At 45.7% G+C, this 27,897-nt stretch overlaps 1 protein-coding gene across 6 annotated transcripts; it reads left to right on the top strand.

Moving 5' to 3' along the window:
• The first annotated feature begins 996 nt into the window (after nucleotides 1-996).
• ADAT1 (adenosine deaminase tRNA specific 1) lies at nucleotides 997-27,869 on the top strand. 6 transcript variants are annotated; one of them, XM_023226770.1, is made up of 11 exons: nucleotides 997-1,083; nucleotides 1,864-1,925; nucleotides 3,517-3,706; nucleotides 4,000-4,068; nucleotides 5,999-6,053; nucleotides 7,901-8,031; nucleotides 13,212-13,830; nucleotides 17,403-17,548; nucleotides 18,068-18,167; nucleotides 23,386-23,472; nucleotides 26,256-26,601. In XM_023226770.1, the coding sequence occupies exons 3-11, from the start codon at nucleotides 3,538-3,540 to the stop codon at nucleotides 26,386-26,388; spliced, it is 1,509 nt and encodes a 502-aa protein (XP_023082538.1). In that variant the 5' UTR covers nucleotides 997-1,083; nucleotides 1,864-1,925; nucleotides 3,517-3,537; the 3' UTR covers nucleotides 26,389-26,601. The 6 variants fall into 6 exon arrangements, with proteins under 6 accessions (XP_023082538.1, XP_023082539.1, XP_023082540.1 ...); XM_023226771.1 differs by adding an exon at nucleotides 2,741-2,752 and having other exon boundaries at nucleotides 1,053-1,925; nucleotides 26,256-27,869; XM_023226772.1 differs by lacking the exon at nucleotides 1,864-1,925 and having other exon boundaries at nucleotides 1,053-1,831; nucleotides 26,256-27,869.
• Nucleotides 27,870-27,897: the final 28 nt, after the last annotated feature.

Raw genomic sequence — 27,897 nt, 5'->3', positions numbered from 1 at the left:
TATATATATATGTATACACACATATATATCTGATTTTTTAAACTTTGCATTAAAAACAAGTATTTATACACATATATGTGTGTGTGTGTGTATATATATATATATAGAGAGAGAGAGAGAGAGAGAGAGATCGGGCGTCGTGACTCATGCTTGTAATCCCAGCACTTTGGGAGGTCGAGGCGGGCGGATCACTTGAGGTCAGGAGTTCAAGACCAGCCTAGATAACATGGCGAAACCCCGTCTCTACTAAAAATAACAAAAATTAGCCGGAGTGATGGCAAGCATCTGTAATCCCAGATTACAATCCCAGATTGCGCCACTGCAACTCCAGCCTGGGTGACAAAGCAAGACTCCATCTCAAAAAAATTTTTGATTATATGTTGAAATAATACTATTTGGGATGTGTGGGTTAAATAAAATATCTGATTGTTTCTATTTTGACTTTTTTAATGAAGCTACTGGAAATTTTTTTTTCCAAGTTCCAGTTCCAGACGGGGTTTCACCGTGTTAGCCAGGATGGTCTCGATCTCCTGACCTCGCGATCCGCCCGTCTCGCGTCCCAAAGTGCTGGGATTACAGGCTTGAGCCACCGCGCCCGGCCGGCTATTGGAAATTTTTAGATTACGTATATGATTCGAATTATGTATCTGTTGGACAGTGATGTTATAGATAGAAATTCAGCCTAGTCAGGAGACCCGCTTGAACCGGGAGGCGAAGGTTGGAGTGAGCCGAGATCGCGCCTTTACACTCCAGCCTGAGCAACAGAGCGAGACTACGTCTCAAAAAAAAAAAATTCAGGGTAGTGCTGCAAGATACATCATTCTAGTTCTAGTTGAAGGCATATCTAAGCCAGCAGGCGGCTCCCATCATCCGGTTTCACGCATCCCTAAGACGCTGCCCCGGCTGCGGGACTTGAAGCGCGGGAATCTCGGCCCTGGCACCGACTCCCCGGAAAAACTACAAGGCCCGGCGTGCACTGCGCGCCTCTGGGGGCGGGAGCCGGAAGGAACTGGCGGCGTTGTGACGTCACGTCCGTCTCGCAGACGGATTCTCCTCGCTATTTCCGAGGCGCGTGCCGTGGAGGTGGGAGGGGGACGTTAGCTAGGCAGTGGGGAGACGCGGCAGGTGCATCTGGGCTAACTTTACCGAGTCTGTTTGAGGGAAGAGGTTGTGAGGACCGTATCTTCCGGGACGCATTTCACGTGAGAAGGCGCTCCACGCCTGGAACTGTCAGCAGCCGGCGCGTGAAGAGCTCCTACTGCGGGCGGGCGCGGGGCCTCTGGCCTGGCAGCCTCAGGACCTAGTGGGTCAGGCGCTCACGCTGTTCCCACTGCACGACCTCAGTGCCTTGCCTGGCGCCTCCCGTCCTGTAACTGGCCGACTTGGGGTCCCACCCGGGCTTCTCCAGCGGCCGGGAAGGGGCTCTGCTTCCGGAAGTATTAGGAAGGGAGGCAGCGTGAAGCAGGAGTCCCTACTTCCGAGCATCGCTAAAGCCTTTTCTCCCCTGGCAGCCGATTTCCTTTTCTTTGGAAAGGACGTCAGTTTTTTCGCTTGTTGAAACTGTTCAGAGATGCGGTCTTGTGGGCAAATACATGCCTGTTTAACTGAGCTGTTATTTCCAGCTAATAAGTTCTTCAAATTTTTCAAGATCTAGGAGGGGGTTGAGGCTCGAATTATAATGGACCCAGTGTAGCAAAACATTTATTCATTCCAACAATTGTGCATGCCCATTCAGACTCAACTACCTGAGTGAGATGATGCCGTTCTGGGCTGCTTCGTTTTAGGGAGTCACTGTTTCTTCTGGCAACTTCTACCTGCCTTGGCTATTGAGGTTTGTGAATTGCACCTCTGGTTTAATTTCAGGTCGATGGCCAGGTGGTCTTCATAAACTATACTGCCTTGTGATGTCTCCCTAGAAATGAGAGGTGAGTCCCTTCCAAATGAGGATTCTAGGATCCCCTGTGCTTTGTTTTGACAAGGCTTGCGCTGGCCCTCTGACTTTTAGGTCACCATGTCTCACTTCCTGCAAATTTTTGTTTGAAATCACTATGGTCTGATTTACCATTATCGTTCGCTACAGTAGCAAGCCTACACATTGTGCTGCAGGGGGATTCATAGCAATACCGTCCTTCAAAAGCTACCTGAACTGGGACTCAGGAAAGCCTTTTTTGTTTTTTTGAGACGGAGTCTCCCTCTGTCACCCAGCCTGGAGTGCAAGTGGCACAATCTCAGCTCGTTGCGACCTCCGCTTCCCGGGTTCAAGCGATTCTCCTGCTTCAACCTCCCGAGTAGCTGGGACTACAGGCACGCGTCATCACGCCCGGCTAATTTTTGTATTTTCAGTAGAGATAGAGTTTCACCACGTTGGCCAGGCAGGTCTCAAACTCCTGACCTCAGGTGAGCCACCGCGCCCGGCCTTCAGTTTTGTTTTACAATGCTTAGCTATGTCTATCACCATACAAGCTCATTTTCTACTAAGAAGCTTTTTGTATATTGAGTCCAAATGAGGTCAGGATGTATCTAGTGAGCATTGATAGGGCCAAGAGTGAGATTTCCCTGCAAAGTATCCTAGGGATCTGCTTGATGGTTTTTTTCTTCATGGCTTTCTATGCCTATTACAGCCCCTCCCCCTTTCACCCGCACCACCAAGTAGCTAAAGGCAAATTAACCAGGAAAATCATCAAATGTTATTTCTTGTAATAGTAATCACAGTTGACCTTCATTACGCTCAACATTGTAGCAATTGCTTTTTGTAAGTATTATTTAACCCTCACAGTAACCCTAAGTATTATTTAATCTTCACAATAATCTAAATAGGTTAGATATTATTATTATCACTATTTTGACAGATGAGGAAACAGACACAGCAAGGTTAAGTAGTCTATTCAGCATCACAGTTGATTTGTGGGAAAGCCAAAATTAGAACCCAGAAAAGTTGACTCCAAAGCCCACACCCTTAAGTAGAGCTCTATGAGAACACATAACTGCTGAGAAACATCTCGGTGGGGATTTACTCGAGGGCGGTAGAGAACCACTCTGCTGTAGGGGAAAGAAGAGAAAAATAAAATGCCTGGAAAAAGAGGACAGATAACATCTGCCCAGAAAGATAAACCTTATACAGTGAGGGTCTGCCCAAAGCAAGTGAGTCTGCAATCCTTTACATGCTGTTTCCAGTGAAAATTGGAGTAGTGAGGACATTTCCTTCTCGTGTCCTTTAATGTGGAGTAGAGGATGCAGACTTGATAGAAATGTATCAGATATCTAACATTAAAAAAAAAACTTGAAACAATATTTTGGGGGATTGGTAGAATTTGGGGTTTCTCTGATCTTTCATTAAAGATGAAAAGGGGGCAGGGAGATAGTAGGAGAAGATGATCCGTAGAGTTCCAGATAGGGAAACCTCGGTCTGACTAGTTGAGCTCCATTTGAAAGACTTGAAGCTCGGATATGAGAGGCTGTAGCGTCGTGCACTGGTTCTCCTTTCCGTACTTCTGATGGTTGTGGTTTTTGATCAAGGTCTCAGCACCAGCTCAGACCATGTGGACTGCGGATGAGATTGCTCTGCTGTGCTATGAGCACTATGGCATCAGGCTGCCCAAGAAGGGGAAGCCTGAGCCAAACCGTGAGTGGACATTGTTGGCAGCTGTGGTGAAGATACAATCTCCAGCTGACCAGGACTGCGACACCCCTGATAAGCCGGCACAAGGTGAGACTTCTCCTTGGCACGCTCCTCACTGTGGAAGATGATAAGATTATACATTGCTGTACTGTGCAGGGACAGTCGTGGGTAGGGTGTGAACTACGATGTTAGGCATGTGTGCTTGTGCTCCGCTAGGTGGCAGAGTACCTCTGATGGTGGGAGACCACCGTGCTGGAACCGCAGGCCTTGGTTGAGTGGGCCTCTGAGAATCTCCTGGAGGAGTGTGCAGGCTGATTACACCTGAGCACTGGGGAACATTCTGTTTCTCAGAACTCACACGATTTGTTTTTTCCCCACAGTGACAAAGGAAGTTGTCTCAATGGGAACGGGAACAAAATGCATAGGCCAGTCCAAAATGAGGAAGAGCGGTAAGCATCGGTGGGAGTATAAACAAAGATTTAGCTTTGGAAACCAGTGTGCATGTTTTACTCTCCTTGTCAGAGAAGAAGGGCCATGTCAGTTGAGGTGCATGGCATTTGTTTCCTACTGACTGTCAGTCCGGTTGGAAGGATGATACTCACTTGGAGAATGGAAATCCACCATCAAAGCAGAGGCCTCTAGGAACATGCTTTCCAAATAACTGAAAGCTAGCTAGTATTTTCATGCTCAAACAAGATTCCCTGGGCTTAGCTGTTCCACATTGGGTTTCGAAGGCTTTGGGGCTCTGTAGCAGCAGGTACAGGATGCAGCTTGAGTGGTTTCTGAAGCCCTAGAAAGCAATCTTTTTTTTTTTTTTTTTTTGCTTGGAGTCTCACTCTGTTGCCCGGCTGGAGTGCAATGGCACGATCTCGACTCACTGCTCTGCAACCTCCCCTTCCTGGGTTTAAGCGATTCTCCCACCTCAGCCTCCCGAGTAGCTGGGATTACAGGCACCTGCCATCATGCCTGGCTAATTTTTGTATTTTTGTAGAGACAGGGTTTCACCATGCTGGCCAAGCTGGTCTTGACCTCCTGACCTCAGGTGATCTGCCCGTATTGGTCTCCCAAAGTGCTAGGATTAAAGTTGTGAGCCACCACACCTGGCAAGCAGTCCTGAATGACAGGAAGCTTTGGGCCTCAACAAGAATATGAAAATTCCTTCAATTCCTTAGAGATCTGGGGGTTTTTATTTGTTTTGTTTCTTTTTTTTTTTTTTTTTTTTTTTTTTGATAGAGTCTTTCTCTTTCACCCAGGCTAGAGTGCAGTGGCCGGATCTCAGCTCGCTGCAAGCTCCACCTCCCAGGTTTGCACCATTCTCCTGCCTCAGCCTCCTGAGTAGCTGGGACTACAGGCGCCCGCCACCTCGCCCGGCTAGTTTTTTTGTATTTTTTAGTAGAGACTGGGTTTTACTGTGTTAGCCAGGATGATCTCGATCTTTTGACCTCATGATCCGCCCGTCTCGGCCTCCCAAAGTGCTGGGATTACAGGCGTGAGCCACTGCGCCCAGCCTCTTTTTTTTTTAAGAGACAGGGTCTCACTGGAGTATAGTGGCACCATCATTGCTCACTGCAGCCTTGAACTCCTGGGCTCAAGTGATTGATCCGTTCAGTCTCCTGAGTAGCTGGACTACAGGTGTGTACCACTATGCCCAGCTAATTTTTTTCGTTTTTATTTTGTAGAGACTTGGTCTAACTGTGTTGGCGAGGCTGGTCTCAAACTCACAGCCTCAAGCTATCCTCCTGCCTTGGCCTCCCAAAGTGCTGGGATTACAGGCATGAGCCACTGCGTGACTGGCCGAGACCGGGGATCTTTACCTCTTCTTCTAGCTAGCAGGTTCCTCTCTGAGTTGGCTTCTACCATTGTTCTTGCCTGTATATGAGGAACCTGTTCCAGGATCACTGTGGATTGGATTAGATGGAATTACCATGAGCACAAGTATGATACCTCTATACAAAAGATCTGGATGCTTGTTCTCCAGATAAGGTTTTTCTATAAATTAGTGTTTCTCAGCTGGGGGTGATTTGCACCCCAGAGGACATTTGGCAATGTCTGGAGACATTTGTAGTTGTCACAACTGAGGGAGGAGTGCTAGTGGCATCTCATGGGTAGAGGCCAGGAATACTACTAATAAACAGTCTACAGTGTTTGGGATAGACCCCCCACAACAAAGAATTTTCTGGCCCAAAATGTCTACAGTGCTGGGTTGAGAAACCCAGCAGCCAATGCATTGTTATTCATGATTGTGGTACCTTCTGACAAAGCTCTCCAGGAGCTACATGGCCATCCTGGGTGCTGGTGGAACTGCTGTGTTCTGCCTCTAGGAACCAGAGCCTCTCCAGCTTCCATATGTCTTCACCTGGTATCCTATCTTTGCCACAGGAGACATCCTCAATGATAGCCATGCTGAGGTCATAGCCAGAAGGAGTTTCCAAAGGTAAAGCCACATCCCCAGAGTATGGTTCAGCAGCGCTGGGGTGGGAGTCCCGGAATTTCCGGAGTTTCTTTGTTTGTTTGTTTGTTTGTTTTTGAGACGGAGTCTTGCTCTGTCGCCCAGGCTGGAATGCAGGGGTGCTATCTCGGCTCACTGCAAGCTCCACCTCCCAGGTTCATGTCATTCTTCTGCCTCAGCCTCCCGAGTAGCTGGGACTACAGGCACCCACCACCACGCCTGGCTAATTTTTTTTTTTTTTCTGTATTTTTAGTAGAGACGGGGTTTCATCGTGTTAGCTAGGATGGTCTCGATCTCCTGACCTTGTCATCTGCCCGCCTCAGCCTCCCAAGGTGCTGGGATTACAGGCGTGAGCCACCGTGCCTGGCCGTTTTTGTTTTTTTGGGGTTTTTTGTTTGTTTGTTTGTTTGTTTTTGAGACAGAGTTTTGCTCTGTTGCCCAGGCTGGAGTGCAGTGGCACAATCTCGGCTCACTGCAACTTCCGCCTGCTGGGTTCAAGCAATTCTCCTGCCTCAGCCTCCCAAGTAGCTGAGACTACAGGCATGTGCCACCATGCTCAACTGATTTTTTGTATTTTTAGTAGAGATGGGGTTTCACCATGCTGGCCCTGTTGGTTTCGAACTCTTGACATCGTTATCCACACTCCTCAGCCTCCCAAAGTGCTGGGATTACAGGCGTGAGCCACCACGCCTCACCTGGAATTTACATTTCTAATAAGCTCCTAGGTAATACAGATTATATTAGTCTATAAACTACACTTTGAGTAGCAATGTGGTCTTGACTAGTGGTGTTCTCTCTTTTTTTTTTTTTTTTTTTTTGACACTGGGTCTTGCTCTGTCACCTAGGCTAGAGTGCAGTGATGTTATCTCAGCTCATTGCAGCCTTAGAGACAGGGTGTCACTAGGCTACCCAGCCTGGTCTTAGATTCCTGGGCTCAAACAATCCTCCTGCCTTGGCCTCCTAAAGTGCTGGATTTACAGGCATGAGCCGCATGCTTGACTGGACTAGCGGTTCTCAAACTTGACTGTGCATCAGAAGAACCTGGAAGGCTTGTTAAAACCCGGATTGCTGAGCCCACCACAGAGACTCTGATTCAGCAGATCTAGGGTGGAACACCTCAGCAATTGAGTTTCTTTTCTTTTTTTTTTTTTTTTTTTTTTTTTGAGACGGAGCCTCGCTCTGTCGCCCAGGCTGGAGTGCAGTGGCCGGATCTCAGCTCACTGCAAGCTCCGCCTCCTGGGTTTACGCCATTCTCCCGCCTCAGCCTCCCGAGTAGCTGGGACTACAGGCGCCCGCCACCTCGCCCGGCTAGTTTTTTGTATTTTTTAGTAGAGATGGGGTTTCACCGTGTTCGCCAGGATGGTCTCGATCTCCTGACCTCGTGATCCGCCCGTCTCAGCCTCCCAAAGTGCTGGGATTACAGGCTTGAGCCACCGCGCCCGGCCTTTTTTTTTTTTCTTAAAAAAAAAAAATGGAGTCTCACTCTATCACCCAAGTTGAAGTACGGTGGCACAATCATAGCTCACTACAGCCTCAAACTCTGGGGTTTAAGCAGTCGTCCTGCCTCAGTCTCCCAAGTAGCTGGGGTTATAGATGTGAGCAACCGAGGCCAGTTGAAATTTGGAGGTCTAACAAATTCCCAGGTGATGCTGATGCTGTTGGTGCAGGGACCACATTTTGAGAATCACTGGTCTAGAGCATTCTCATAATTCCCAATCCCTACCAGTCCCACTAGTCTACAGTACTGCTGTCTTAGTAATCACCGTACCAGAGGCTTTCCCCTTAACCACAGAGATTGGTTGTTCATCCTAATAACATCTTGCAACCCTTAGGTACCTTCTCCATCAACTCCAGTTGGCAGCCACCCTGAAAGAGGATAGCATCTTTGTCCCAGGAACTCAAAAAGGACTGTGGAAACTCAGACGAGACCTCATTTTCGTGTTTTTCTCCAGCCAAACACCCTGTAAGTGTATTCAAGCCTTTGGATTAATGTTACATGGACTACTTCCTTATGGTTGCGTTATCCATAGATAGGTTTTTTCTGAAAAATACTAATGGCTGAAGTAGCCACAAGTAGTGACAGTGCCTTTTTATGACAATCCAGTGTACCTAATCATTTCTAAAGGTTTCACCTAAAGAGAAGGCAGAGGCAAGGGGTGTAGAGTCTCACTCACCCTATTTAGTCAATTCTCAGAATCAGGATTAGGGGCATAAGGCTGAAACCTCACAAGATGTGAAGCCAACATGGGGCTTAGAAGTCCTATAGTAACTTATCCTAAAACTCATGTCATTGATTCAGTCGTTGAACCAATACTTTCTGCTGTTTGTCAGGCACGATATGACATACTGAGTATACAGAAGTGAATAAGACTAGCACATTACTTACCTTCGTAGTCTTTTAGGGAATGTAGACAGTCCTGGTTAGGGTAAATTTTGATGGGTTATAAGGGTATGTTCAGGTACTATGGTTGCGTAAGACGGGAAGACCTAGCCTGGGGTGAAGGGGGCGTCATTTCTAGCTTTTGTTTTTCTTTCTTAAAAATTGAAAATAACTGCTACCTTTTGTGGATAACCACTCAGGATGGCAGCAAAATTTTCTCACCCTAAAGGCTTTGAAATAAGGAAATAAAATTAAACTTTAAAACTTTTTTATTTTTATTTTTTGTTTTGTTTTGTTTTTTTGAGACAGAGTCTCGCTCTGTCGCCCAGGCTGGAGTGCAGTGGCGCGATCTCGGCTCACTGCAAGCTCTGCCTCCCGGGTTCACGCCATTCTCCTGCCTCAGCCTCCTGAGTAGCTGGGACTACAGGCGCCCACCACCTCGCCCGGCTAGTTTTTTTTTTTTTTGTATTTTTAGTAGAGACGGGGTTTCACCGTGGTCTCGATCTCCTGACCTTGTGATCCTGACCTTGTGATCCGCCCGCCTCGGCCTCCCAAAGTGCTGGGATTACAGGCATGAGCCACCGCGCCCGGCCTATTTTTTTTTTTTTGTTTTAAAGAAGGGGTAATCTATAGCCCAGGCTGGAGTGCAGTGGCCGGATCTCAGCTCACTGCAAGCTCCGCCTCCCGGGTTTACGCCATTCTCCCGCCTCAGCCTCCCGAGTAGCTGGGACTACAGGCGCCCGCCACCTTGCCCGGTTAGTTTTTTGTATTTTTTAGTAGAGACGGGGTTTCACAGTGTTAGCCAGGATGGTCTCGATCTCCTGACCTCATGATCCGCCCATCTCGGCCTCCCAAAGTGCTGGGATTACAGGCTTGAGCCACCACGCCCAGGCAACTTTATTATTTTTTTTTTTTTTGAGACGGAGTCTCGCTCTGTCCCCCAGGCTGGAGTATAGTGGCTGGACCTTAGCTCACTGCAAGCTCTGCCTCCCGGGTTTACGCCATTCTCCTGCCTCAGCCTCCCGAGTAGCTGGGACTACAGGCGCCCGCCACCTCGCCCGGCTAGTTTTTTGTATTTTTTAGTAGAGACGGGGTTTCACCATGTTAGCCAGGATGGTCTCGATCTCCTGACCTCGTGATCCGCCCGTCTCGGCCTCCCAAAGTGCTGGGATTACAGGCTTGAGCCACTGCGCCCGGCCCCGGTCAACTTTAAAACTTTTAAGCTTTAAAACTAACACATGCAATTAGAGCAGAGATAAGAAATCACTATGAAGAAATAGAATAGCTGTCTAGATTTGATCATAACTCCAATTGAAAACACAGATACAACTTAAGAAAGAATGAGACCAATTACACGGTGGCTCATACCTGTAATCACAGCACTTTGGGAGGCCAAGGTGGACGGATCACCTGAGGTCAGGAGTTCCAGACCAGCCTGACCAACATGGAGAAACCGTGTCTCTACTATATATACAAAATTAGCTGGGCATGGTGGTGCATGCCTGTAATCCCAGCTACTCGGGAGGCTGAGGCAGGAGAATCGTTTGAACCCAGGAGGCAGAGGTTGCAGTGAGCCGAGATTGCACCATTGCACTCCAGCCTGGATGACAGGGCAAGACTCCATCCAAAAAAAAAAAAAAAGAAAAGAAAGAAAGAAGGAAAGAGTATGAGAAAAGAGTTGAGTCAAAGCCCAGAAAAATGACACACAGAGGTAGGCAGCGCTCATCCACGCTCTATTCTTAGCTGTAAGGGCCCTAGTCCAAGGCCCAAAGGATGTTTCCTAATCAGCTCCTCTCGAGCTGTAATGAGCACAGGAATCTCCTGGGGAACATGCAGATTCAGATTCATAGGTCTGGAGTGGGGCCTGAGGTTCTGCATTTCTAGCCAACTCCCAAAGCATGCCAGCGGGGTGGGCCCGTAGACCACACATTGAGTAGCTAGGACCAGGGCGATCCCAGTGACAGGTATAGCCTTATTGTGGAGAAAGATGCATCTGAGGATCACAGCCTGATGGCCTAATCCAAACTTACCTAACCCACGGCCCGCCTGGTTACATGCAGGCCCAGGACGGCTTTGAATGTGACCCAAGACAAATTCTTAAACTTTCTTAAAACGTTGTGAGATTTTTCTTGCGGTTTTTTTTTTTTTTTCAGTTCATCAGCTATCGTTTGTGTTCGTGTATTGTGTTGTGTGTGGCCCAAGACAATTTTTATTCTTCCAGTGTGGCCCAGGGAAGCCAAAATACTGGACATTTATGGAGTGTGATTATGCCCTAATCAAACTCCAGAAGTCAGTGGTCTGCAAACAGGTGCTGATCTGTGAGAACAGTCCATGAAAAAACAAGAAAGCTCAAGACTATGTAGTGAATTTTGCAAAACTAATTTCTTTCACTTTAAAGGATGTGAGAGTTATTTTTTTTTTTTAAGTGATGGTGATTGAATTTTTTTTTTTTTCTCCATCTCGGTTCATTGTAACCTCCACCTCCCGGGTTCAGGCGGTTCTCCGGCCTTGGCCTCCCAAGTAGGTGGGATTACAGGCATGCACCACCACATCCAGCTAATTGTTTTGTATTTTTAGTAGAAACGGGATTTCACCACGTTGGCCAGGCTGTTCTCGAACTCCTGACCTCAAGTGATTCGCCCGCCTTGGCCTCCCAAAGTGCTGAGATGACAGGTGTGAGCCACCGTGCCTGGCCAGTAATTGAGATTTTTAAAGATCCTCCTTGATGGAATAAAAAGTTGGCAACCCTCTGCTCATCTTAAAAATCTTTTGGGAATATTGCTGGTAATCTTTAAAATGTGATGTCCTCCCAACGTTTGTCTCCAGAGAGAAAGAACATTACCTAGAGAATGTGACTCTCTGCTCCCTTGGCATTTACATCCTATTACTAATTAATAATTTGTTGACTGGGTTAGCTACTTCAGGCTCTTACTTATGAGTTTTACTAGCATGAGTCAGGCTCTTGCATTCAGGCATTCTGTCAAGATCAATCTCCAACCCTGCAGCGTGGGAGATGGACCCTGGTGAGTTCTCCAAAGTCACTGTGACCTTGTGAGGTCTCTGGAAGTTAGCCAGCAAACCTCTCCAGATATATTCCCACTTCTGTATCTCTTGCCTGTCCCACTCTTGAGTTATAAAGATTACAGATGTATTATTTATACGCTTTAGAAAAGCAACATTCTTTAGGTTAGTGTTTGAAGAAATATTTCCCTTCTCAAGGGAGAGCTCTGGTTCTTACCTCTGGTTTTCTTCAGTTTCCTATAAGGACAGAGGAGATCAGAAATCTCTAAACCAGCAAGAGGGAACACTGGAAATTTTGGAAACACTGGTTTACACTAGGTGTGTAATTTACTTTAGAGTCTTGACTGTGGGGCCATGCATCATAAAATCTCCAATTTTGAGCAATTTTAGGCAATGGTTGCCAAATTTCTTTTCCTTTTTTTTGAGATGGAATCTCCCTCTGTCGCCCAGGCTGGAGTGCAGTGGCGCATTCTCGGCTCACTGCAACCTCTGCCTCCCAGGTTCAAGCGATTCTTCTGCCTCAGCCTCCTGAGTAGCTGGGACTACAGGTGCCCGCCACCACACCCAGCTAATTTTTGTATTCTTAGTAGAGACGGTTTCACCATATTGGCCAGGCTGGTCTTGAACTCGTCACCTCATGATCCGCCCACCTTGGCCTCCCAAAGTGCTGGAATTACAGGCCTGAGCCACTGCGCCCTGCCTGCCAAATTTCTTTATGAAAGAAACCAACCACTTTTGTTTTCCAAAGCATCTTAGAAAATAACATTCCACAAAATGCACTTGGGAAACCTTGTTCATTCTAAGCCAGTAGTTCTCAATTTGGGAAGTTTAGCTCCCCAGGAGACTTTTGGCAACATCTGGAGACATTCTTTATTTTCATACTGGGACTGGTAGTGCTATTGGCATCTAGTAGGTAGAGACCAGGTATGCTGCTAAATATCCTATAATATGTAGGACAGCCCCCACAGGAAAAAGTGATACAGTCCAAAATGTCATTAGTGGCGACACACGCTGGCTCATGCCTGTAATCCTAGCACTTTGGGAGGCCAAGGCAGGCAGATCACTTGAGATCAGGAGTTCAAGACCAGACTGGCCAACATGGTGAAACCTTGTCTCTACTAAAAATACAAAATTTAGCCAGGCATGGTTATGTGCACGTGTAATCCTAGCTACTCAGGAGGCTGAGGCAGGAGAATCACTTGAACCCAAGAGGCAGAGATTGTAGTGAGGCAAGATGGCACCACTGCACTCCAGCCTGGGTGACAGAGCCAGACTGCATCTCAAAAAAATGTCATTAGTACAGTGCTTGAGAACCCTGGTCTAAACCCGTGTTTCCAAAACTTCCTAGAGATAAAAATTATCTCAGATCTTGGTTAAAATATTCCGTTTTGCATACCCTTCTCCAGAAATTCCAACTCACTGGGTCCAGCATCGAGTCTTCAACAAGAGCCCCAGAGAATTCTTATTAGGGAAGTTCGTGCCTGTGCTCTTAACTCATCTCAGGTCAGCTGGGAGAACAGATGAAGTCAGTAGTTCTCAAACTTGAGCTTGCATCAGAATCACCTGGAGAGCTTGTTAGATACACACGGCTGGGCTGGGCCTCCAGAGTGTCTGATTCAGCAGGTCTACTGTGGGTCCCAAGAGTCTGCATTTCTGATGAATTCCCAAGAGATCCCACTGTGGCTGGTCCAGGGACCTCACTTGAGAACCATTTGTTTAAGGGACGGGTTCATTCTCTGCAGGTGGGGATGCCTCCATCATTCCGATGCTTGAGTTTGAAGATCAGCCTTGCTGTCCTGTCATCAGAGATTGGGCCAGCAACTCATCAGTAGAAGCCAGCAGTAACCTGGAAGCTCCTGGAAATGAAAGAAAATGTGAAGACCCTGACAGTCCTGTAACCAAAAAGATGAGGCTTGAGCCTGTGACTGCGGCCAGGGAGGTCAGCAACGGAGCCGCTCACCATCAGAGTTTTGGCAAGCAGGAAAGTGGCCCAGTCTCACCAGGCATCAACAGCTGTAATCTCACTGAAGAGGGACTGGCTGCTGTCACCAGAATAGCCCCTGGTAGTGCCAAAGTGATAGATGTTTATAGAACTGGAGCCAAGTGTGTACCTGGAGAAGCTGGAGACTCTGGGAAGCCTGGTGCTGCGTTTCACCAGGTGGGGCTGCTCCGAGTGAAGCCAGGCCGTGGAGACAGAACGCGCTCCATGTCCTGCAGTGACAAGATGGCCCGATGGAATGTCCTCGGATGCCAAGGGGCACTGTTGATGCACTTCCTGGAGGAGCCTATCTACCTGTCAGCTGTGGTCATTGGGAAGTGCCCATACAGCCAGGAAGCCATGCAGAGAGCACTGACTGTAAGGTGAGAGGGTAGGGAGGGCTCAGTTGGAACAGTCATTCCAAGAGGCAGTCTGAGAGTAGGGCCTAAGAGCATTAAGCATCACCATACCTTTTGATCCAGCAGTTCCACTTCCAGGAGTTTGTCTTAAGGAAATGAAGTATTTGAACATTTAGCTTTGTATATAATTTTTGTTTGTTTGTTTTTGAGATGGAGTCTTGCTCTGTCACCCAGGCTATAGTGCGGTCGTGTGCTCTCGACTCCTGCAGCCTCCGCCTCCCGGGTTCAGGTGATTCTCCTGCCTCAGCTTCATGAGTAGCTGGGACTACAGGAGTGTGCCACCACGCCCAGCTAATTTTTGTATTTTTAGTAGAGATGGGGTTTCACCATGTTGGTCAGGCACTCCATGACCAACCAGGTCAGGCTGGTCTCAAATTCCTGACCTCAGGTGATCCACCCACCTCAGCCTCCCAGAGTACTAGGATTACAGGTGTGAGCCACCGCACCCGGCTACTAATTTTTTTAAAAAAGGAAAAGTAAACAGCTGAAATGCCCAGTAATAGGAAATTAAGTGTTTTCTTTGTTGTTGTTAAAAATAATATTGATGAATGGCTGGGCATGGTGGCTCATGACTGTAATCCCGGCACTTTGGGAGGTCGAGGGGAGCAGACTCCTTGAGCCCAGAAGTTCTAGACCAGCCTGGGTAACATGGGGAAACCCCGTCTCTACAAAAAATACAAAAAGTAGCCCGATGTGGTGGCACACATCTGTAGTCCTAGCTAATAGGGAAGCTGACGCAGGAGGATCACCTGACCCTGGGAAGATGAGGCTGCGGTGAACCAATATCGCTCCATTGTACTCTGGCCTGGGTGACAGACCCTGTCTCAAATAAAATAATAATAATATTGATGAATATTTAATATGGAAACATGTTCATAGTGGTTAAAGAACAGTTTAGAAGATAAAAAGCCAATTTTGGTCTAAAAATACATACACACGTAGGAAAAATTGTAAGAGGATGAACAGCAAGGTATTATTAATAATGTCTGAGTTGTAGTATTATGGGTGGTTTTTTTCTTGTTTTTACTGTATTTTCTAATTTTTCTATAGCATACATACATTGCCATTATATATGTTTTTTAACCCTAAACATTAGTTTGGGGTTTTCAAAATGTTTTTGTAGCAACAAAGTTTCACTGGGTCTCACCCAGGCTGGAGTGCAGCGGGACGATCAGAGTTTACTACAGCCTCCAGTTCCTGGGCTCAAGTGATCCTCCTGCCTCAGCCTTCCGAATAGCTAAGATTATAGGCACAAGCCACCACACTTGGCTGATTTTTAAATTTTTTTTGTAGAGACGGGGTGTTGTTGGGTTACCCAGGCTGGTCTTGAACTCCTGGCTTTAAGCACTGCTCCCACTTAGCCTGCCAAAGTGTTGGGATTATAGGTGTGAGCCACCTCACCCAGCCCTGAACATCAGTTTTAATTTTTTTTAAGATAAAAGTCAAAGGATGACCACTCAAGTGTGGTCTCCCTAAAGGAGGCAGCCAAACTCAATGCTCTAGTAAATGAGGGCAGGGCGAAGCCATGGCCAGGGCAAGCTTCGTAGGCCCATATCAAACGTGAAGCCTCAAGATACGGCCCAGCAATTCCACTGATTGGTATAACCCAAGAGAAATGAAAACGTACATTCACACAAGTAGGCTGGGTACAGTAGCTCATGCCTATAATCCTAGCATCTTGGGAGGCCAAGTCAAGCAGATTGCTTGAGTCCAGGAGTTCAAAACCCACCTGGGCAACATGAGGAAACCCTGTCTCTACAAAAAGTACAAAACTTAGCCGGGCATGGTGGCACGCACTTGTGGTCCCATCTGCATGGGGAGCTGATGTGGGAGGATCACCAGAGCCACAGGAGGTTGAGGCTGCAGTGGACCATGATTGCACCACTGTAATCCATCCTAGACAATAGAGACCCTGTCTCAAAAAAAACAATGTATATATGTATATAACAAAAACCTGTACATAAATGTTCACAGCAGCATTATTCATAATAGACAGACAAATGTCCATTAGTGGATGAATGGATAAATCAAATGTGATATATCCATACAATGCACTATGATTCAGCCATAAACAGGACTAAAGTACTGATACATGCTGCAGCATGGATGAACTTGAAAACATAATGCTAAGTGAAAGAAATCACATATTGTATAATTTTATTTATGTGAAATATCTAGAACACACATATCCATGAAGACAGATTAATAGCTTAGTGGTTACCACAGGCTAGGTGCTGTGGCTCACGCCTGTAATGCCAGCACTTTGGGAGGCTGGAGTGGGAGGACTGCTTGAGCCCAGGGGTTCAAGACCAGCCTAGGCAATATGGCAAAACCCCATCTCTACAAAAAATTTAAAAATTAGTCGGACATGGTGGCGCATGTCTGTAGTCTCAGCAACTTGGGAGGCGGAGGTAGGAGGATCGCTTGAGAAGTTGCAGTGAGCTGAGATTATGCGACTGCACTCCAGTCTAAGCAACAGACACCCTACTCAAAAAGAAAAAAAAAATTTAAGTGGTTACCAGGGAATAGAGAGTGAATGCTAATAGCTACGAGGTTTCTTTTTGGGGTGATGAAAATTCCTTAAATTATGTTACCATGATAGTTGTGCAGTTCTATGAATATACTAAAAACAATCGAATTATCCACCTTAAATGGGTAAATTTTATGGTATGTGAACTATATCCCTTTATTTTTTTTTTAAAACAAATAGGCACTGTACCCAGGATGTTTCTGTTTTTCCTATTCTGGTACTTGCAGTTGCTATCTGCTTCTTTCTAGACCAGCATCATGTTGGCACCTAGTTTGTTCAAAGATACAAGAGAAAAAAATGAAGCTTTTATTTATTTTTATTTTTATTTATTTATTTATTTATTTTTTGAGACGGTGTCTCGCTCTGTCACCTAGGCTGGAGTGCAGTGGCGCGATCTCGGCTCACTGCAAGCTCTGCCTCCCAGGTTCAGGCTATTCTCCTGCCTCAGCCTCCTGAGTAGCTGGGACTACAGGCACCCGCCACCACACCCGGCTAATTTTTTGTATTTTTAGTAGAGACGGGGTTTCACCATGTTAGCCAGGATGGTCTCGATCTCCTGACCTTGTGATCCGCCTGCCTCGGCCTCCCAAAGTGTTGGGATTACAGGCATGAGCCACCGCGCCCGGCCTGAAGCTTTTATATTGTAGGATAATTTTGGGTTTTGGTGTGTTTGAAGGATTCCCTAGGAAGCAGGTGCCAGTACATTAATGTTTCTGCTTAAACTTTTCAAGTTTCTCAAAGCCTGTATCAGGAATGGAGTTTGATGTTACATCCCTGAAGGATGTTGACTTGATTCTTACTTATCCGTTCAGAATGAGGGAGAAGCATCTTCTTCCAGCCATGAAGTTCTTGCAATCTTGATTCTGTTCTGGAACACTGTCTGCGCAAATAAATAAACAAATCCCCACACCTGCTGAGGCTCAGGGGTGATGATGTGAGCCACAATCCTAGATACTTTTTCTCTAGGCTTGCGCCTAAACTGAATGCATTTTCCCTCTACATTTAGGTGTCAGAATGTATCTGCTTTACCAAAAGGCTTTGGAGTTCAAGAACTAAAAATACTGCAGTCAGATTTACTATTTGAACAGAGCCGCTGTGCAGTACAGGCCAAAAGGGCTGACAGCCCAGGTCGACTTGTTCCTTGTGGGGCAGGTAAGAGATCCAGGTTAGACCTGCCCTGGAGCAACTGCTCCCCTGATTGAAAGTGGCCTTGGAGTGTCCACATCCTCCCAGCCTAGGAAGGCAGTTCGCCACTCTAGTGGCCAGCAGTGTGAGCTTTAGAGACACCCATACTAGGTCAGGTTTATGCTCTTGTGACCCCTGGCATGTTATTTACCTTCCCTTTGCCTCAGTTTCTTTGTCTTCAGATTAGAAGAATATCATTTATCAGGGTTATTGGGAAGATTCAGTGAGAATTCTATTTAATGGATTTACTCTGTGCCCAGCAAATAATAAATCCTCAGTGATTGTTAACTATCATAATAATAATGAATTATGAACCACTTAGGCTACTATACCCTGGAGGCCAAGCATCCAAGTAGCAGTCATTGCCGGTGACATCATATCCAGCTCTCATGGGTCTGTAGAGTCAGAGAAATATTTTTATTAAAATACTTCTGACATTCACACGAAATTGAACAGTTTTGACCCTAGACTCTTACCTTTTCATAGCCATCAGCTGGAGTGCAGTTCCTGAGCAGCCTTTGGATGTTACTGCCAATGGCTTTCCACAGGGAACAACAAAGAAAACAATTGGAAGTCTTCAGGCAAGGTACAGCATACTGGGGCAGGAGATGGTGACTGTGAACTCACACTTTACCACTGTCTAATTCTAGAACATTTTTATTACCCCAAAAAGAACAGCTATACCCATTAGCAGTCACTGCGTATCCCTTGCTCTCCTCAACCCTTGGAAACCTCTAATTAATTTACTTCCTGTCTCCGTGGATTTGTCTATTCTGGACATTTTCTATCATTGGAATCATATAGTATATGACCTTTTATATCTGGCTTCTTTCACTTAGCATGGTGTTTTGGAGGTACATCCATGAGGTAGCTGTATCCGTACTTCATTACTGTTCATGACCTGAATAATATCCCATACTGTGGATATACCACATTTTGTTTGCTGTTGATTCATGGGTGGACTTTCAGGTTGTATCACTCTTTGGCTATTGTGAGCAGTGCTGCTATGCAGAACTATGAACATTTCAGTACTACTTTTTGCATGGCCATATGTTTTCAGTTTTCTTGGGTGTACCTAGGAGTAGTAGTACTGGGTCATATGGTAATTGTTATGTTTAACTTTTTGAGAAACTGCTAAACTGTTTTCCATAGCAGCTGTACCATTTTATGTTCTACCAGCAATCTGTAAGAGTTCCAATTACCCTGAATCCTTTACAACACTTGTTATTGTCTTTTTTATTGTAGTCATTCTAGTGGGGGTGAAATGGTATCTCATTACAGTCTTTTTTTTTTTTTTTTTTTTTTTGAGATGGAGTCTTGTTGTGTCTCCAAAGCTGGAGTGCATGGCAAAATCTCGGCTCACTGCAAGCTCTGCCACCTGGGTTCAAGCAGTTCTCCTGCCTCAGCCTCCCTAGTAGCTGGGATTACAGGCATGCACTACCACACCGGCTAATTCTTATATTTTTAGTAGAGAGGGGTTTTGCCATGTTGGCCAGGCTGGTCTCAAACTCCTGACCTCAAGTGATCCGCCCGCCTCAGCCTCCCAAAATGCTGGGATTACAGGTGTGAGCCATCTCGCCCAGCCTCATTGATTTGCATTTCCCTAATGACAAACGGTGTTTAGCATCTTTTTATGTACTTATTAGCCATCGGTCTCTGTACAGCCTCCCAAGTAGCTGGTACTACAGATGCCCACCAGCACGCCTAGCTAATTTTTTTTGCATTTTTAGTAGAGACGGGGTTTCACTATGTTGGGCAGGCAGGTCTTGAATTCCTAACCTCATGATCTGCCCACCTCGGCCTCCCAAAGTGCTGGGATTACAAGCATGAGCCACCGCACCCGGCCTATAACTGGTAGTTTTCGAGTGTTCACTTATTGAGGTCTTCTTTCATAAACTTCAGTAAGTTTTATAGCTTTCTTATATAAATCTTTCACATCTTGTATTAGATGTATTCCCTGAATGTATATTAGTTATCTGTTTCTATATAACAGATTGCCCCCAAAATAACAGCTTAAAACAACAATATACATTTATTATTTCACATAGTTTATGTGGCTCTGGAATTGAGGAGGAGCTTAGCTAAGTAATTGTGGCCCAGCAATTTATGAAATTGCGGTCCATTATGGCAGCCACGGCTGCAGTCATCTGAAGACTTGACTGGGGCTCAAAGATCCGGTTCCAAAATGGTTCCCTCGCATGGCTGACAGGTCAGTGTCAGCTGTTGGCAGTAGGTTTCAGTTCCTTGTAACAAGGGCCTCTCCACAAGGCTACCAGAGTATTCAGCTTCACGACCTAGTGGCTGGCTTCCCCCAGAACAGGCAGTCCAGGAGAGCAAAGCAGAAGCCACAGCGTCTTTCATGACCTAGCCTCAGAAGCCACAGTCTACCTGTAATATCTTAATGGTTATTCAGATCAGCCCTATTAAGTGTGGGAGGGGATTGCAAAGGGGCATGAATACCAGGAGGCAAGAATCACTGGGGACCATTCTGGAGTTTGGCTATCACAGGTGCTATTTTTAGGTAGCTTTTTATCCCATTTTCTGGTTATTGCTGTTGCAATTAAACTTTTGTTCCTCTTTGTGGCAATTACTGTTGGTTGCTAGATAAAAACACTAACCTTACCATTATCACTAGAATAATAATTCTACTCCTATAATCCCAGCACTTTGGGAGGCTGAGCTGGAGGACTGCTTGAAGCCAGGAGTTCGAGACCAGCCTGGGTAACAAAATGAGACCCCCCCCCCCATCTCTTAAAAAACAAACAATAGCAACAACAACAAATACCCGAAAGAATAATAGTTCTACCAGTTTGGGAATTCTTTTGGGATTTGGGTTTTTTTTTTTTTTTTTTGAGACGGAGTTTCACTCTTATCGCCCAGGCTGGAGTGCAGTGGCACAGTCTCGGCTCACTGCAACCTCTGCCTCCCAGGTTCAAGCAATTTTCCTGCCTCAGCCTCCCGAGTAGCTGGGATTATAGACACCTGCCATCACGCCCAGCTAATTTTTTGTATTTTTAGTAGAGATGGGATTTTGCCATGTTGGGCAGGCTGGTCTTGAACTCCTGACCTCAGGTGATCCAGCCGCCTCAGCCTCCCAAAGTGCTGGGGTTACAGATATAAGCCCCCACACCCAGCCTCTTTTGGGACTTTTTGAATGTAGACCATCATGTACAAATACAGCTGACTTTTCAACAATGTGGGTGTTAGTGGTGCCAACCCCCCTTGCAGTCAAAAATCTGCATGTAACTTTTGGCTCTCCAAAAACGTCAAGCCTGTTGTTGACCAGAAGCCTTGACATAAACAGTCAATTAACACATATTATGTATGTTATGTGTATTATATATGTATTCTTACAATAAAGCAAACTAAAGAAAATAAAATGTTATTAAGAAAATCATAAGGAATAGGCCAGCCGCCATGGCTCGCATCTGTAATCCCAGCACTTTGGGAGGCTGAGGCAGACAGATTACTTGAGGTCAGGAGTTAAAGACCAGTCTGGCCAACATGGCGAAACCTTGTCTCACCTTGTCTCTACTAAAAATACAAAAATTAGCTGGGCTTGATGGTGCACACCTGTAATCCCAGCTACTTGGGAGGCCAAGGCAGGAGAATTGCTTGAACATAAGAGGCAGAGGTTGCAGTGAGCCGAGATCACGCCACTGCACTCCAGCCTGGGCCACAGAGTGAGACTCCATCTCAGAAAAAAAAAAGAGAGAAAAGCGTAAGGAATAGAAAATATATTTATTCATTAAGTGGAACTGGATCATCATAAAGGTCTTTATCTTCATCATCTTCATGTTGAGTAGGCTGAGGGGGAGGAGGAGAAGAAGAGGCTTTGGTCTTGCTATCTCAGGGGTTGCAGAGGTAGAAGAAAATCTGTGTGTAAGTTGACCCACACGGTTCAAACCTGTGTTGTCCAAGGGTCAACTGTAGTGTTTCTTTCCAATCTTCTGTTCCTTTTATTTATTTATCTGATGTTACTGTGTTGACTAGAACTGACAATATCAAAATCATCTGCAGATGATGACTTGGTTTTTGTTTTTCACTTCTCTTTCTTTTTTGTTCTGCTGGCCAGAACCTTCTGTATAATGTTGAATAAAAGTGGTAATAGCAAGTACCCCTTGTCCTATTCCTGATTTTAAGGACACATATTTGCTATAGGTTTTTTATAGTTGCCCTTTATAAATTTAAGTACCCTTCCCGAGTCCTAGTTTGCCAAAAGGTTTTTAATAATTCAAAGGATGTTGAATTCTACCGAATGCTTTCTTTGCATATATTTTCCCCATAGTTATATATGTGTACGTGTGTGTGTGTGTGTGTGTGTGTGTGTGTGTATATATATATATTTTTTTTTTTTTTGAGACAGAATCTCACTCTGTCACCCAGGTTGGAGTGCACTGGCACAGTCTCGGCTCACTGCAACCTCCACCTCCTGGGTTCAAGTGATTCTTGTACTTCAGCCTCCTGAGTAGCTGGGATTACAAGCATGCGCCACCACGCCCAGCTAGTTTTTGTATTTTTAGTAGAGACAGGGTTTTACCGTGTTAGCCACGCTGGTCTCGAACTCCTGACCTCAGATGATCTACTCACTCACCTCAGCCTCCTAAAGTGCTGGGATTACAGGCATGAGCCACTGTGTCTGGCCATCTCTAATTATATTATTTTTCTTTAATTTGTTGAGAGTTCCATTAATTTTTGCTTTGCTTTCATGCTAAAATGGCCTCATCTTCCTGAGTGCCAGCAGCCACTCCAGCTAAGGCCTTGGGAGAGCAGTGTCTGAGGGCTCAGGGTTCCCCTTTAAGCAGCAGTTCCTGAAGCAGGCTGGGTTCCAGCCAGGTAAGGAAGATTTTGTACAGATTCCATAATTTCCTATTTCACATGTACCAGTTACGGTCATGGTGTCCACGCTGAGGGTGCGATCTGCTGGGATGATGCAGGGTGTGTACCATTTATGGTCACAGTGGCCACGCTGAGGGTGCGGTCTGCTGGGGTGATGCAGGGTGTGTAGCAGTTATGGTCACGGTGTCCACGCTGAGGGTGTGGTCTGCTGGTCTGCTGGCGTGATGCAGGGTGTGGACCAGTTATGGTCACTGTGCCCACGCTGAGGGTACGATCTGCTGGTCTGCTGGGGTGATGCAGGGTGTGGTGTGTGAAAGAGAGACTGCACGTTGTTGGTACACATAGCATTTCCCAGTTTCTAGATGCAGCTCATGAATTGTGTACATGAGGGAAAAGAAGGCAACCACGAAGGCCTAGGTGGGCTCATAAAGAATCAACACTCACTTCCTTAAGTATTCCAAACCATGACCTCCACCCAGAATTGTATTGTTTAGGAGCAAACACTTGGTCTCTAAAGGCTGTGATGCCCATGGCAGGAGTCCGGGGATTCTGCCTCAGGCGGCTCGTCCAAGTGGATTTTATAATGACGGTTCACACAGGGAACAGCACTCACGTCTCTGAAACAAAGCTTTCAATTTCTTGTAAACCCATAGGGGCCAGCTCCCTTGAAAGGAGGCAGCCAGAAGTGTCTTACAGATATCCTGGGGCAAAATTCTGTAATTGCACCTCAGGGTATCCATTTGGGCTTGTCACTTTAATGATCCCACCGCTGATGACATTTCTTAAGGTTAGACTCATTTTTGTACCTCACCCGAATCAGACATCCAGGTCTGGATTTTCTCCTCACCAAATACAAGTGAAATCTTCAAACCTAAAAACCATGTGAAGCCTGGCATCCTTTGTGATAGGGGCTTGGAACATACTAAATACTTAATAAATCATCTTTGCCTTCTTTTTCCAAACAGATCCCAAATCAGCAAAGTGGAACTGTTTAGATCATTCCAGAAGCTGCTAAGCAGAATTGCAAGGGACAAGTGGCCAGACTCCCTCAGGTGACGCTATTGACCTATGTTTTCTCATATTTAGGAAGACATCTGTTTTGATTCTGGCTTCTGAGTAGCAAGAAGCTTTGGCAGGAGTAGTGGTTCGGCAAGCCTGTGGCACTTACTGTTGACCACAGGTTCTTCTTTCCCCATAACCGTATTTGCAGATACGTGCATGATCTGAGATGCAGAGGATGGGTAGTTTGGTGGTATAGAGTTATAAAAAACTAAGGATAAAAAACTAAGGATAGAACTGGGGCTTGGCCATTACAGACCCTCCTTTGATTCCACCTCTAGATGGAGATCACTGTGGAAATGGAGCGTTCTAAGAGCAATATATTGTTACAAGTGTTACTCTTCTCTTTTCCTTTTGAACTTGCAGCTCCATGACTTAAATTGCTCTTCAAACAAAAACGTAGAGAACTTTAAAACCACTCTTGGGAACAAGTAGGTGGGTGCAGTGACGTTCTGACAGTGACCATCTAGAGTTAGGTGAAGTCTCACAGGTGAAGGACACAGTTCCCACAAAACTGCCTTCATTTCAGACACCTGCCGCAAGTTAAGGAGGGTCCCAAACCACCCATACTTCTGACCAGCTGGCTGCAAATCTGAGTGTCTCCACTCCCCCTCATGTTCAGTTATTCACTAGAACATCTCTCAGAACTCAGAAAAGCACTATAGTTGCCATTAAAATTTTATTATGAAGGCTACAGATCAGTACTAGCCAAAAGGAGAGAGATATAGTAAGGGATATAGTAAGATATGTGAGGGTCCCAAAGGCAGAGCTTCCATGTCCTCAGGACACATCACCTTCCCAGCACATTGCTGTCCGTCACCAACCAGGAATCTCACTCAGACATCAGTGTCCAAAGTTTTTGTTGGAGTTTCATTAGCTATTATGATTGATTGAATTATTGGCCACATGATGTGATTGAACTTAATCTCCAACCCCCTCCTCTCCCAAGGGGTCAAACTGATATCACGTGTCTCAGAGCCCTAATTCTCTATGTGGCTGGTCTTTCTGGCATGACCAGTGTCATCCTGAAACTATCTCGGGGGCCCACCATGAGTTACCTGGTCAAACATAAACTCACGTGTGATCAGAGAGATCGGCTATGCATGACAAAGATACTTCCAGAAACTCCAAAGTTTAGAGGCTCCCAGGAACTGGTGACAAAGACCAAGTGAATCCTTCATTATATGCCAGTGGGGAAAATAAGGAGTAGCTAGAAACTTCTATATGAAGAGGCTGGCCACTTGTCATCACCATCACGCATACTGAAGTGATGCATCTGTGGTCAGTTGGCTTCTTTCTTGGGTTTCCATATATTCTATATGTCAAATCTGAATTGAGGTAAGGAGATACTTCTAAGACGGAGTTTTGCTCCTGTTAACCAGGCTGGAATGCAGTGGTGCAACCTCAGCTCACTGCAACCTCCGCCTCCCCAGGTTCAAGTGATTTTCCTGCCTCAGTCTCCAGAGTAGCTAGAATTATAGGTGCATGCCACCACGCCTGACTAATTTTTTGTATTTTTAGTAGGGATAGGGTTTCACCATGTTGACCAGGCTGGTCTTGAACTCCTGACCTCAGGTGATCCACCTGCCTCAGCCTCCTAAAGTGCCAGAATTACAGACGTGAGCCACCATGCCCGGCATGTTTGTTTGTTTGTTTTTGAGACAGGGTAGCTGAGACGATTAAGGGAAGTGTTGCATATGACCAAGAGCCTAGTTTGTAGTAGGGTTTTGATAACTGGTAGTTACTTTTTTTTTTTTTTTTTTTTTGGAGACAGTGTCTCACTCTGTCGCCCAGGCTAGGTAATACAGTGGCACAATCTTAGCTTACAGGAACCTCCGGTTCCCGTGTTCAAGTGATTCTCCTGCCTCAGCCTCCCAGGTAGCTGGGACTACAGGCGCCTGCCACCATGCCCAGCTAATTTTGTATTTTTAGTAGAGACGGAGTTTCACCATGATGGCCAGGCTGGTCTCAAACTCCTGACCTCAGAGGATCCGTCCGCCTCGGCCTTCCAAAGTCCAAAGTGCTGGGATTACAGGCATGAGCCACCATGCCTCACCTGGAAAACTTTTAAACCAAAAAAGTAGACAATTATTTTTATTTTATCTGATTCCACTAGGACCATAGAAACCTAGAATTCTGTTCATTCTTAACTGTTTTAATTCACGTTGCTGTCTCATGAATTCCCTACAGAGGAGACAGAGTTGCTCTAGGAAAGTGTCAGAAGTCAAAATAAAAATGTAAAGACAAATCTCTAAATTTAATGTTTTATTTGGGATACAAGAATTGAAATTCAAGACATACACAGACTGGGTGGTCTTCAGTATGTCTGAAGAACAAAGGGAAGGTTAGCGGCTTTATTTTTCAAAAAAGAAATGTAACATATTGTTCAAGAAAGTTCAGTGGCATGAGTAAAGTTATGAGGAGCTGCCAAGTGACGGCTTTGGGTAAAACTATTCTTACAGTCTGCAGCAGGTTGGTTCAGTAGCTGCTAGATAAAACTGGCAGGCAATTTTAGCAGCCAGGCTTACAGAGAATGCATTCTTGGAGCAATGTTATGCGCCCTGAGTGCTTTTTACCCCTGGCTTCTCGCCTCTGTTTTAGTTGAGTATGACAAGAATAACGTAGTTTGTATGATCCACTTTCACAAAAGCATACTGAACTCCTCTTCCTAAGTCTCTCATTACAAGTCTGTCCAGTTGCTTGCTCAGGTGTCTGGTGGTCCCCAGGGTGTGCTTTTCAGTAAGAATCTGTGTATTTGGTGGCCTGTGTGCATTAGGGTGCAGAAGCTGGATACCTACCAAGATTACAAGGAGGCTGCGTCCTCTTACCAGGAAGCCTGGAGCACACTCCGGAAGCAGGCGTTTGGATCCTGGATCAGAAACCCACCGGATTATCACCAGTTCAAGTGAGAAGGAAATGTTTGCTCTGGTAGCAGGACCCTTCATCCTGAACTGCCTTCCTTCACACAGGACAAGTCTTAGCTTTTTTGATGGTTAAATCAGGGAATATTCTTTCTGAGCACTGCATCTCTGTTGTGTAATACAGATGGAATCTGGAACTTAGAGCAGGTTATACTTGATTGAAGTAGCTCTCTGCTAAAATGGCATCTCACTAATGACCTCGCTATCTGACTTCCATTGTGTTTTATTGCTTCTCTAAAATATGAAATCAGGGTTTGGAACATGATGCTTTAAAAGTACTCCACAGCAGCTCTGTTTTATGGGTTCCTACATTGATTCAGCAAATATTTATTGAGCTGAAATGATGTTTGACACTCTGCAAGTTTTACAGCTTTGCCTAGCATAGCGAACATATATTTTGTATTCCCAGCCTTTCTTCCTTCGGGGAGCCATTCTTTTTCCATTCTTGAGTGATCCTGCTCTGTGCCTCAGACTTGGCTGAAGCTAACCTTACTCCCTGGCTCTAGGAATAGCCTGTGAGCCAGCCCTGGACTTCCCTGGAATTGTTCTCAGAGGTATCAGGAAAGGCTGTCTGTTTTGATCTGGAGCTGTAAGAGTCATAATCGTGGGACTGCCAGTCGCCATCTTTTCCTACTACCTAGAGAATCAGCAAAGAATGAAGGCAACAAAGAATCAAAGATCTAGTAACACTGTTTCGATGCCTGAAGCCAGTGCCCACCCTAGACATCAATTATGTGAGACAAATTCCTATCGTTATTTTGATTAAGCCTGTTTGTGTTGGTTTTCTGACTTACAGTTGAAAGAATTCTGTCCAAAAAGCCAAAAAAGGTGGCCAGGTGAGGTGGCTCAGGCCTGTAATCCCGGCACTTTGGGAGGCCAAGGCAGCCAGATCACTTGAGGTCAGGAGTTCAAGACCAACCTGGCCAACATGGTGAAACCCTGTCTCTACTAAAAATACAAAAACAAGCCAGGCATGGTGGTGTGCGCCTTTAATCCCAGCTACTCGGGAGGCTGAGGCAGGAGAATTGCTTCAACCCAGGAGACGGAGGTAGCGGTGAGCAAAGATCTCACCACTGCACTCCAACGTGGGTGACAGCGCAAGACCCTATCTCAAAAAAAAAAAAAGCCAAAGGCCCTACAGCAAATCAGTAATAGACCCAGCAGCCAATCCTGTTTTAACTAATGTCGAATGTTTAACACTCAACTTTAGACTTTGAATGATTGACTGAAAATGGAAGCTCCCATGTTGGGGTTACTCAAGGTCCTTTTTGGTTCTTCAGCATTTTGTGGCTATATTTTTTAATAACAGCTGTATTGAGATATAATTCACAGACCATAAAATTCACTCAACTAAAGTATACAATTTAAAAGTTATTAGGCCCAGCATGGTGGCTTACGCCTGTAATTGCAACACTTTGGGAGGCTGAGGCAGGCGGATCACCTGAAGTCAAGAGTTCAAGACCAGCCTGGCCAACATGATGAAACCCCGTCTCTACT

This window comes from Piliocolobus tephrosceles, chromosome 17, assembly GCF_002776525.5.
Source record: "Piliocolobus tephrosceles isolate RC106 chromosome 17, ASM277652v3, whole genome shotgun sequence".
Classification (NCBI taxonomy): Eukaryota; Metazoa; Chordata; class Mammalia; order Primates; family Cercopithecidae; genus Piliocolobus; species Piliocolobus tephrosceles.
Note: the sequence above shows the minus strand (reverse complement) of the source record. Positions and strands in the feature narration are given on the sequence as shown.

Bases quoted from the DNA above. Each gene is read 5' to 3' on its own strand.
- ADAT1 (XM_023226772.1), top strand. From the start codon at position 3,538: ATGTGGACTGCGGATGAGATTGCTCTGCTGTGCTATGAGCACTATGGC. The intron at 17,549-18,067 runs GTAAGAGATCCA...ACCTTTTCATAG, and splicing joins ACTTGTTCCTTGTGGGGCAG to CCATCAGCTGGAGTGCAGTT. The intron at 18,168-23,385 runs GTACAGCATACT...TTTTCCAAACAG, and splicing joins ATTGGAAGTCTTCAGGCAAG to ATCCCAAATCAGCAAAGTGG.